The sequence below is a fragment of the Pogona vitticeps genome, chromosome 5 (genome assembly GCF_051106095.1).
Source record: "Pogona vitticeps strain Pit_001003342236 chromosome 5, PviZW2.1, whole genome shotgun sequence".
NCBI classification, from domain to species: Eukaryota; Metazoa; Chordata; class Lepidosauria; order Squamata; family Agamidae; genus Pogona; species Pogona vitticeps.
In genome coordinates this window covers 135,923,492-135,936,047 of record NC_135787.1, presented here as the reverse complement: position 1 = coordinate 135,936,047, position 12,556 = coordinate 135,923,492, and the positions used below count along the sequence as shown (strand labels likewise).

The window sequence follows — 12,556 nt, the reverse complement described above, 5'->3', positions numbered from 1 at the left end:
CAAAATGGTGAAAAATGAGAAAAAGAAAAAAAGAAAAGGAAGAAGGCCAGCAAATCTTGATGATGTGGGAGAAAACTCTGTGATGGTTTGCTATTGTAAAATTCAGAAAATCAACAAGAATGAAAAAAATTTTCAAGTACTCATCACCTCCTTAGACTAAAACCCATATGCTTACATAGGTTTAATTCAATTTACTTTAATAATATCAAAACAGTCTCAGTGCTCAGTTCAAATAGCTTGCAAGCGGCATTACTAAGGTGAACATTCAAAAACTAGTGCTGCAATAACAAAATTGCAGATGCTGATGTCCATGGAATTTGAGTTCAGGGTCAAGTTTCATCAAAACACTTCATCAAAGCCTGTGTCCAGAGAATACAGGTACTGTATATGTAACAGCAATAGCATGAAAGAGGAACTGAGCATATGAAACTGGAGTCTTTATATTTGACTTACATTTAAATTTAAAGTGATGATTCTTATGAGCATTTTCTGCATCAGTTGTTGTCCAATCAGTGATGCATGTACAGTAAAAGTATCCCCTGTGCCCTGTCTCTGAAAGCTAGGCTAAATACAATAACTGATTATTAAAGCAAGCTTACACATCTCAGTTTGTAAGAGCTGAGCAGGGCCACTGAGGTCACAAGACATTTTGGAGACTGTTCATTTAGAGGGTCACTGTGAGTTGGAGGCAACTAGATTGCACATAACAACAACACATCTCAGAGAAAAAGTCATTCTGTATATCTATATAGTCTGTTAAATAAGAAAAGGAATGGGCTGGGGAACGCCATGAGCCCATTTAATGGTTATTGGCTGCTCTTCAATGTAGGCTGATGTCATTATAAATAACTGTAATGGTTAGTTTTAAAATATAGATTAATCTAAGCAACATAAAAGTAACAGGATTACAGTATATTTGCTTCTTTGCATGGAGCAAAGCTGCTCTTTAAATAATAAAACACAAAAAGGCTGCTTTCTTTAATTGAATATAATGTGCTGTGAAACAATTAACAGCTCAATCTGAAGCTGGCCACACATACTGTTCAGTCACATTTCTAGTTCAACATACTTTTTATTGCTCAAACAGACTCCCAGTTTCTGCTACAAAAAAAGATGGAAGAAAGTGTGGGAAAACATCAGAGGGCCACAAGCTGAAGATGTCACATGGGCCCCTGTAAAACCCATTCAATGAGACCAAGGGATTGCATTGTAAAAAGCTGTCTAGAAGCACCTTTACATACTGTATCTCTGCCTTGTCTTTATATTATTATTATTATTATTATTATTATTATTATTATTATTATTATTATTATTATTATTATTATTATTATTATTATTATTATTATTATTATTATTATTATTATTATTATTATTATTCCATCTCTCTAAGACAATGAAAACCTGTATTTACACTGATGTTTTATATCCATCCTATCTTAAAACATTATAGATGATGATATGAAAACATTCCACTGATGACATAGCATGGTAAATATAACCATACTGTCTAAAATGCATAAACCACTCTGATGGAAGAAAACAGTGTTTTCAAACTCAAAGACTACACTTACTACCGAAGAAACAGAGAGAACCCCAACCTAAAGGGATTTTACATCTCTAATCTATTGATATACAGTAGCTTCTGGCTGATTCTATTCCCTTTGTCTCATTGTTCCCTAGCCCTCTGGTCCCTCAATAGAAACTATTGGTTTCCCTCATGAGGGAATAAACATCTATTGCCAAAACTTGTTTTTCTCTCCCCCCACCCCCACCCCACCATTTCAATTAACAGCCAACGCTCATTACGTTAAAACGAAGAAGACGAATGTATGAGTTTAAGGACAAGGCAGCTGCTAATAAGTTTAACACACAATCGCTTTTCCAAAGACACCCTGTTTCCCCCAAAATAAGACCTAACCTGAAAATAAGCCCTAGTAGGATCTTTCAGGATGCTCATAGTATAAGCCCTACCCCAAAAATAAACCTCAGTTAAGTGAAATCTCACCCTCCACCCTTGTGCAGCAACCAGAAGAAGATGACATGACTGTATTTGAATAAACGTACTGTAGATTGTTGTACATGAAAAAATTAAAACATCCCCTGAAAATAAGCCCTAATGTGTTTTTTGGAGCAAAACTTAATATAAGACTTAATAAGACTTATTTTTGGGGAAACAGGGTAGTATTTTTATACATTGCTGTATTAGAAAATGCACTGATATACTGAGATTAACATATTGACACTGGTAATATTTCTCATTTCAGTAACTGTTGGTGTAACTGTTGAGATGAGATTTTTTTCCCCCCATCTGAGAGTTGTCCTTTTTTGGGGGGCGGCGGGGGGGAGGAGAATAACATTTACAAAGAATTAGTCCAGCAACATTTCAGAATCTTGGTGCAAAGTTAAAGGCAGCCTGTGATTAGAAGACAAAAATCCTTAGCTACCAAACATCTCGGAGTGTCAAAGTAAGAGTTTCTCTTACTACCAGGAATATGCAGAGTAGCTTGCTTTGTTTGGTGGTTTCCTTGCAAGCCTTATTTCACAAACTGAGAAGACTGCCTTAGTCACTTCCGTCCATTACTAATGTATATTCAGCTCCAATTATAGGCTATTCATAACATTTTTTTCTGGCCTTGATTCACAAATTGAAACACTCCAGCTCAAGGACATGTGCATAAACAAACACACACCAATGTCTGGTGACACACAGAGCAGGTACTAAAGCTATCAAAGCTTCATGGAGAGCAATGTTAGCGAGACAGTTTTTCCTGCTGGAGTCTCATTTCTGAAGCTACTCTAATAGCTAGCCATTCCAAGTAACACAGACTGAGTTCTACAGTTCTTGACACTGCCACATGAAACTGGAATTAGGCTGCTGTGTACCTTGATTACTAACTCATAACTTGCCATACTTGGTACAGTATGTTCCCAATCCTTCTATTTCTAGACAATAAAACTGTATGCTCATATCCTATTTAAGTGTACTAGAAATGGCGGCATGAACTTTCCAAGAAATGAAGCAATTCCCAGGACTTTTATGTTGTTTTAAAATATATTCTGCGTTTCCACTTAAATAAAAAATCTGAACGGAAATTTTAAAAGCACACTATGAATGTACAGATAGAAATTAGAACAAATAATGGAATACTTTAAAAAAAAACAAAAAAAAATCAAGTGAAAGGAAACCAGATCAAATACGAGGCAAAGAAACCAATCTGGCTATTGAAAGCCCTGATGCCTGAATGACACAACTTCTGGTGGATCATGACACTGTTTGGGGAGCAAATGTCACAAATGGGGGCTGTACTACCGAAAATGTCCTCTCTCCAGTCAAAATCTGCCTGATGTCTAATGGAAAGGGGAGCAGAAGATTAGCTGTAACAGAGATCTTGAAAAAAACAGGCAGGCTGATACAGGGATAGGTATTATGCAGGAAATGTCCCTAATGGCTTTAGATACCCATGCGAACAATGCCAACTGACCTGGGTGAATGTTCTTCAAACTGTACTGGTGACCCACTTTACTGTTAAGAAAATATGAAAGGCTCTTCAGTACAATCTTCAGGCTGTGGCAGTTTGCCACTCACATTTATTCTGACCGAGTTACACAGGAATATTTTTTTTACTGGACTCTAGCCATTATGTAGGTTTGGTGCCTGCCATTCCAGGGTTACAATGATGTCATCTTTGTCCTGTTTTCTAGCCCATGTCCCATTGTCTTGTGTCTCTTCTATTCCATCCTATTCTGTGAATTCATACAGCCATACTTGTCCATTATGGACTGTAAACCTCTAGTAACGAGTAACCATATGTGAAATACCATCATAAACATTACAGCCAGAATTTTCATGCAGCAGCATATGAAACACAGAACCTTTCCAATGGAAAAGGATCCTGTACACAGTTATGAGCAGCCAATTGTCCGTTATGCACACGTGGACCAGCTCAATATTTTCCCACTCCTTTTTGCTTATCTTCATTCTCTCTTCTTCACTCTAACCATCATCTTCAATCATACCCTCTCTCAACTCATTTTCTCTGTCATCTTGATCCCACTGTTGAGATTTCAACAACCTTCCTGTCTCCATTCGGCAGTCTGCCTGTCATCCATGTTGGTAAAAAGAAACTGTCTTCATGTGGGAAACAGCTATCACCAGTCACAGCTGCCTCTCTCTGTGTCCCTCTTTAAGATCCACCTCTCTGCAAAAGGCTTCCCTGACATTTCCTAGCTGTGTTGTACACTCTCCCCAACTCCACAGCCTAGCAAGGCCCCCACCCTCACCCGTCACTGTCAGTTTCTCATTCAGATATGTCTATCTACTGTAGAATATAAGAAACCTCTGGGCTGTTCTCTGTCCTACATGGCTCCTAGCACACCATTGGTACTAAATAAATGTCAAGTCATCGTAACAGGACTCAAAGTCATTACCCTCCTAAGGCAACAATTACTGTAGAATGCTAGGACATTTGTGCTGTTCAGCTCTGTAGCTTTTCCAAATCTGTTCCAAGCAGCTCTGGCTCTCCCAAGTGTAACAAACAGAGGAGAAAACTTGTGTGCCTTTAAAACTGCAGTCTTATACACAGTTGTGTATAATTCTCACTGAACTCAATAGAGTTTAATTCTGAATAGATATACATAGGATCAAACTGTATGAGTTCTTAAACAGAAGCAAGTACGGCAGGAGATGGTCCAACATACACATCCTCCCCAACAGCCCGATGGGGGAAAATGGCACTACTGAACTCTTTAGACAGAAATAAATGATACAACGTACATAATGCTAATTATTGTCACTTACTGGGCCAAAAGCGTTACTGTCAAAGCTGTGTCCATGATGATCACCTTCTACCCATACATGGCCATGTGGAATTTTCACATACTTCTTTTTGTAACTTATGGTTCTAAAGACAAATGAAAGACAATGTTATTTGTACAAAAGAAGAAAAAAAGACTTCACCCCCCAAATTAAAACATATGCTCATGATTTATCACGAATTCAATGCAGTAAGGGTTGCAGCCACTCGTTCGGTTCTTTATTTTCTTTCCAACCCAGTCCACACATAACCTTGCTAATGAAAAAGTTTGCATTCTGTAAGCATACCAGGAGCTCTTATTCATGCTCATGCTCAATCTGGCTTTCTTGCTAGAAAGCACATTTTGCATCTACAGCCTTAAATGTGGACATAGTTCCCCATCTCTGATTTAAAGCTTTGATTGTATTCTCTTTTTGGCTTAAAGAAAGGCTCTTGAACAAGGCTGCCAATAATAGAATCACAGAATAATAGAGTTGGAAGGGACCTATAACACCATTGAGTCCAACCCTCTTAAGGTAAGAATCCAGATCAAAGCATATCTAACACACAGTTATCTCATTTTCTCTTGAATGCCTCCAGCATTGAGCACTCACCACCTCCTGAGGTAATTGGTTCCATTGTCATACTGTTCTAACAGCTACGACATTTTTTCCTGATATTCAACCAAAATCTGGCTTCCTGTAGCTTGAGCCCATTATCACATGTCCTGCGCTCTGGACAATCATTCCTGCCCCTCCTCTGTATTTGAAAACTGCTATTATATCTGATGGGAACCTCTGACTCTTTTTTTTTTTTTTTTGTCAAGACTAAACATGCCTAGTTCTTTCAGACTTTCTTCATAGGACTTGGTTTCCAGCCCCCTGGACATCCTTGTTGCCCCCCTCTAAACGTGTTCCAATTTCTTTGCATTCTTTTCAAAGCAATGTCCAGAACTGGACACAATACTCAAGATGAGGCCTAACCATTGCCAAATAGAGGGGAACTAGTATTTCATGGGATTTGAAGACTATACTTCTCTTAATGCAACTTAAAATAGCATTGGCCTTTTTGGAGCCACATTACAGTGTTGGCTGATATTCAACTTGTGCTCTACAACAGTTCTAAGATCCTTTTCACTCATAGTATTGCTGAGCCAATTATCCTGCATCTTGTAACTGTGTTTGTTTTTTCCCCTTATTCTTGTACTTTTCACTTATTCCTGTTCAGTTTTATTCTGTTGTTTTCAACCCAATGCTCAAGCCTATCAAGATCTTTTTTGAATTTTGTTTCTGCCTTCCATTGTGTTAGCTATTCCACCCAATTTGGTGTCATCTGCAAATCTGGTAAGCACTCCCTGCAACCCCTTATCCAAGTCATTAATAAAAATGTTGAAGAGAACTTAGCCTTGTGACACCCAACTTGTTACCTCTTGCCAATCTGAGAAGGAGCCATTGCTACGCTAATAGTTGAGTGTCTTACACTAAAAATACTCTTAACTGCTTTCTTTTGAATTGTGTTAGGAGAGAAAATACCATCATTTCTAACTTGAATACATTAACCGATTAAGCTGTGCCTCTTCAAAGATGAGGCACACAAATAGCATCATTAATCCTACACTAAGTTAACAAGTGTGTGCTCAGCATCTCCACAGAAATAGGTTGACACACACTCCAAAAAGGTAAGTCGCTGCCCTGCATAAAGGAACTTCTTGGAGGGCAATAGCCCCCAAATCTCAATTTGGCCAGGGCAAAACCTGTGCAAAAAAACTTGAAGAAATTCATAATACCATAATACCCATTCATTATTGTTTTCCAGTCAATAGGACATTAGTGCATACATGTCTTACACACAAGTACACCAAAACTACAGGCTTGTCGTCCTATGTGGTAACCAAATTGAGAAAATTCCCAGAGATTCATAAAACCAGCAAATTATGCTTGAATTGAGATGTGTACATTCAACTCAGCTGTATAAAGAGGGATATGAAGCATATGTCTCGGATTCATTGTCCTTGTTGATTTATGCTGTCTCAACTCAATGAGATTTAGAAGCCCTGTGAGGTTTCTTAGTTCGTGCTGAAAGAAAGACAGTTTCCTCCCTCATTAAGGTCCACATAATTTATGTAAAAAAGTCTTAGAATTAGTTTCTTTCTCCCACAGAAGCACACAGAAAATAAATAAGTACAGATGGGCTGATTGTTAAGAAAGACACAAATAATCCATCCAATGCTCCAAATTCTAAAATGTCCATGAAACAAAGCAGCAAGGGTCCTGGTTTTATGTTAATTGTGAATGTTTTTGCAAACCCCACCCAGGCCATTTGTACAAAGCATGATTTGTACTGCTGCAAGAACACCTGTAGATTCATCATTGCATGTGTGAATTAAAAAAAGCATGCACTAGTTCCTCATCTTCAGTTGTACGGATAGGACAATCACATCCCTAATCGAGAAAGGTCGAGAGAAGTGCCAGCATGCTCGGACACAAGGCTCACACATACTAATTTGAAATATGCTTGCCAAAACATAGCCAATCCAAACCATGACAAAGCTGTAGTATAAACAGTGGAAATAAAACTGGAAAGCAGAGGGATCATAAGGCAATGAATCATTGCCAGAGTACTGGAAGTGGAGAACAACGAAAGAAGTGAAGAACACAGTTGCACTGTCCAACGTTTCCTCAAGCAAGCCACGGCAATTTTTGAGGTCAGTTTGGGTTAATAAGACTTTGATAGTATTGGGTTTGGAGTGAAGGGAAATCAAATAAGCTTACCCTGCTCCAGCACAGCCCCTGTTGGACAAATCAACAATGAACTGGCTGTGCAAGGAATCACCCAACAGTGCAAGAATGTGCATGCATCAGGGAGTCTCCCAGAGTGTGAGGCAGTGAACAAAACAAGATATTGGTATACCTTTCCAACTGGAAAGAACGTGTGCCTTATGGCTTGTGGAAATGGAAAGGGGCACAAGCTAGCAATTGCTGAAACAATTTGAATGATAACTCAGATGGCTCATCAGATGATTGAATCCAAGATTTCTGATTGAAGGCCTATCTGTCATGATCTTAATGATATACAAAGCTATCAGTAAATAGATGGCAGAACTCTGCAGTTCTAGCCATGTTACAGTCTTCTTTATAAATGTGACAACACTAAATTTCCCTAAAGCTATTCAGGTCGTAGTTATCCAAACATAACAGATATAATAATGGATTTTTAAAAATGTCCTTTCAAGAAATCTCTGAAGAAACTAGAAGCGGCAAGTTAAATGCCTTCAAGCAGTTGTACTTTTGTTTTCAGTATCAGTTTTATAAAATGCTATGCAAGATGATTTACATCATGAAATATTCAGCATCGAAGAGCCGAGAACTTTCCCTTGTTTCCAGTCTGTCACATTAGGCTTTGTACAAGTTATAAAATGGTCATTAGCATGATCAAATACTTTAACTGGGATTTTCCTGTTGTATACATACAGTCACTCTGGCATTTAAAGCAATGCTTTTGATGCCATATATTTAGCCTCTCCCTCACACACACATTTTAATCTAGAAGAGCAGGTAGGACACACTGATCTGAAGAATTCATGCAATATAAATCAATTTGCAGGGGAATGTAGAAGAACTACACAAATTCTATGCTGTTATATGTTTTACATTCATTGATATATATGGGACCAGCCTGTAACAAAATGTTGCAGAGTTCAAAATATTCTCCTTCAGTGTTCAAAGCTCTCTTCCAATATACTTCATCCCTACATCTGTACATGCACAACACACACACACACACACACACACACACACACACACACACACACACACACACACACACACACACACACACACACACACGAACAAACAGATACATATCTGCTTCTGCAAAGCACGCTGATACTTCTCTCCTGTTTCTCAATAGCTTTGTTCTGGCTACACATTTGTCACAACATAACAGCTGAATTTGAAATTAGATGCTTACAAGATACATGGATTGCCAGATCTATTAATTACATTTTACTATTCCAGATTACATTTTAATCAATTAAATGAAGAGATGTATGAAACCTGACACTCTTATTTCCCAAGTATCCTGGTTATCCTGCACATAAAATTTTACTGCCTCTTGTTATCTTCCCACCAGGATGAGTTTTCACAATGAGATCTAAGATGCAGATGGATAACACTACATTTTCATTTTCATGATATTACCAATGGAATGGCCATTTGAATGAACAAAATGGGGCACAGACGTAAGACTGACAGAAGCTCTGACGACCACATGGAAAGAAGTACCCTTTGCTCAGGAACAGCAAGCAGATATCCATAGCTTGGATGCTGGGGGGTTACCCATGAATTGTCAGTCTTTTATCACTGAAATGAACATGGTAAAAGCAGGTCCTGGATATTTTATAGAGTTATTAAGACATGCACTTGTTGCATTGCCCTTAAGCACTCTGTGTAGTGCTAAATTGGTTCCTTGTACAGGGTTAGCTTACTCTCTGAAAACCACCAGAAAGTTTGATAGTCATTCAAATTACTCTGTTAGATATGTGCAGGGGAAGGGAAAGGTTTATGGAAATTCTTACAGATTTACATTGTCAGACTTCCCATGCCTTTTAGCAGTGCTTAGACCTAGGCCACCATAATTAACAGTCACTGGCAATCATTCCATGAGTCATTCATGCTGACAGCATCACTACAGTTTGTGACTATAAATTTCATAAATCACCTCATCATGTATTAGATGACCCCTTGAAACAGTATTGTGTGTGTGTGTGTGTGTGTGTGTGTGTGTGTGTGTGTGTGTGAGAGAGAGAGAGAGAGAGAGAGAGAGAGAGTGAAAGTACTCCCTGTCCACTTCCTCTAAAGTACACGTAATTTTATACAATGTGTGAAGCCCCTTATTTACTTGTTTTCTAATCTGAAAAGTCCCAAACTTTCCTCATAGGCAACTTGCTTCAGGTGTATTTTTACACCTTTTCTGTTCTTCAACATCGATTTTGAGGTGCAACAACCAGAACTGCACAGCATTCCAAGGTTTCTGTAGAGGTATTAGCCGAAATCCTGTTCCCTAAATTATGTGTGTGTGTGGCTGATGACATCTACAGCAATTTTTGGTAATTAAGGTGTTCTGTTCCAGAGTGCATACAACTCATGTGTAAACAGTCTTACTGTGGGCAAGCTATGCAAGCAGCACTAAAGAAGGAACTCTTTAATTACCAGTAAGCTCCCCCACCAGGTGATCTTGCAGGTGGTGGTGGAGAGATTTTTTAGTAATGAAAGAGTTTTTAAAATTGCTCATACACAATGAGACTGAGTACATGGGACTTGAATGAGCCAGGGCAGAAGCAGAAACTCTTTAATTACCAAACATCCCCTCTACTGATGATGTCATCATCCTTAGGAAGACAATATTTACGGATAGGATATTGGTGATTATCAATGTTTCCTCTAAGCTGTGTAGGTGCATGGGAACATGGCACCGCATTGGGCATACACAACCAAATGAGTGTTAATGCACATTTGCTTCCAGTTGTTGCCAAACCCTGCATGCAAGGGACTGACCTCCCGGGCAGTGCTCTGGAAAATTAGAGGGAATGTTGGTGATTATTATATTGATAATTATCAGGTCCTTTGTCAGTGACTCCCAACACAGAGAATGCCTTTCTAATATTGCCACAAATACACAAGTCATGCAAAGAATCAGGGTTGTTGGCAAGTATTTTGGTCTGAGTACCAAGTCGAAGTCTTTGGTACCAAGTCCCCAGTCCGAGCCCAAGTCTTTGGTCCCCAGTCCCAAATCCCTATTAAAAACAAGCTCCCCCCCACCTCAGAAAAAAGGGAGGGTGAATGGGTTCCAAGTCAGGAGCTGAGTTGGAGTCATTGAAAAAAAAAAGTTGAGGAGCTGATGTGACTTAACTCTCACTTGACAGCTACTCCCGCGACTCAAGTCCTCATCCCTGCCATGTAGTAGATGTAACTGTGCTGCTTTAAACACAGACAATACATGCAGGTTATTTTATGAAGTAGGGACACAGCAATATCTCGTCACAATCTTCATTACCTCAGGGTGAGGGGCACCACATTGGTGATGAGGCAGTGAACTGCCTGTCCCCAGGAATGCGACTTTTTCATTCCTTTCTTCATTCATTTTATTTATACACTGCTTTTCTCCGAGGGCTGAGACTGAAAGTGGCTTAACTAAGGTTAAAAAGGGATAACATGTTTAATTTATTTCATTGAATTGCTCTCTGACATATTGACAAATACTGAGTGCCTTTTTAAAAAGCTGTACATGATATAAAATGTCTGCTTTGCTGTTCATTGTGTTTGGTTCTTGTTTCTTGAGGAAAAAGGGAATCAAAATAATTCAATAAAATCTTGAAATTGCTTTCAAGGGGACAGAGGACCCCACACTTTGATTCTTCTAACCTGCCTCTTCCAGGAAATGACCAATCAATTAGGCAGCCTATGAAAAACAGGATATCAATAAATTTCATTTGTCTTATGCTTGTAAGCCATCATTATATGATTAAAAAGAAAGATTCTATAAAAATTCCATTCAGCAATGAAACCGAAACATCTGAATAAAACAAATTTCTTTTACTACGCACCAATTTATAATAACTGCAAGCTACAACTGTAAACCCACGCCAGGGCAAATTGGATCATCCATTATTTGATTTTGATGTTTTTCTTTTTTTTCTTTTCTTTTTTTAGTTTTCAAGGTAATTTTGCTATTGGGTTACTTTGCAACAAAATCAATAAATCATTTGTGCACATACACTGGATTTCAGACTTAAGCAACATACATTTAGTTAATGATGGTTGTTTGCCTTTAATTATTATTGTGAAGAATGCTTTAGGCTTTACTTGAAAGAGCAGAAGAAAGATGCACGCACACAGTCTGACCCTTTTGCTTACTATGTTAACACCAACATAGCTTCCTTCGCAATGAAAATCAATCAGTAACTTGTTGATGTTGCTGCTTTCCTGAATGAGACATGGCATAAATCAATATCTAGCATCTGATGTCTTTAAAAGGTATACCATTTTTGCTGTAGAATTTCCAACTGCAAATACACATACAGTACCTATAAATCACACAATGTACCACATTCTTTAAAAGTAGCATGTGACATAGAAATTAGGCTCCAGCTCTTCTCTGGCTTGTAAGCCTTCTACAAGTAATGCAGATATTTAAAAAATTCTCTCAGTTTGATTTTGCTGCTGTTTTCCCACTTGCACCTGGATTTCATCTTCTTTTGCATAGGTTGAGACCTTGCACAGGTGTGTGTGTTGGGGAGCTGTCACCTGGAAATTCAAGCATATTTTGACACTTCTTTTCTTAATGTGTGCATTTATCTACATATTTCACCACACAAACACATTGTACCCGTTGGCAAAATCATGTTTTTTAACTATGTATAATTTAGACATTTGCATTTAAAAATGTGTACACTTCAGGGGTACAAAAGCGACGTGAATGTGCAAATTCTTGAGGTGAAAGGTTTTGCTCTCATAGTGAACCTTCAGAAGTGTGATTCTTTAGTCAACTCAATTGAATACAATAAAATCCTTATCCATTGCTAACAGTGTGCATGTGTGTGTGTGTGAGAGAGAGAGAGAGAGAGAGAGAGAGAGAGAGGACCAGTGTAATCTCTCTCCAGTCTGAAATGCCAGAAATCAGCCTTGGATTTACTGTTTTAGGGAGAATTATTCCCAAATCCAAAACCCCTACAGCGTCATACTGTAGTCTCTCTCATCCACAAT

The 12,556-nt window shown here is 38.4% G+C and overlaps 1 protein-coding gene across 5 annotated transcripts in view; it reads right to left on the bottom strand.

Annotated features, from left to right (window-relative positions):
• The window catches only part of IMMP2L (inner mitochondrial membrane peptidase subunit 2), a 659,819-nt gene that overhangs the window by 144,118 nt on the left and 503,145 nt on the right, over nt 1–12,556 (bottom strand). For all 5 annotated transcript variants that reach the window (XM_073000504.2, XM_073000506.2, XM_073000505.2 and 2 more), the window contains one exon: nt 4,799–4,901. In XM_073000504.2, the coding sequence (XP_072856605.1) occupies nt 4,799–4,901 (103 nt within the window). The remainder of the gene's footprint in view (nt 1–4,798; nt 4,902–12,556) is intronic.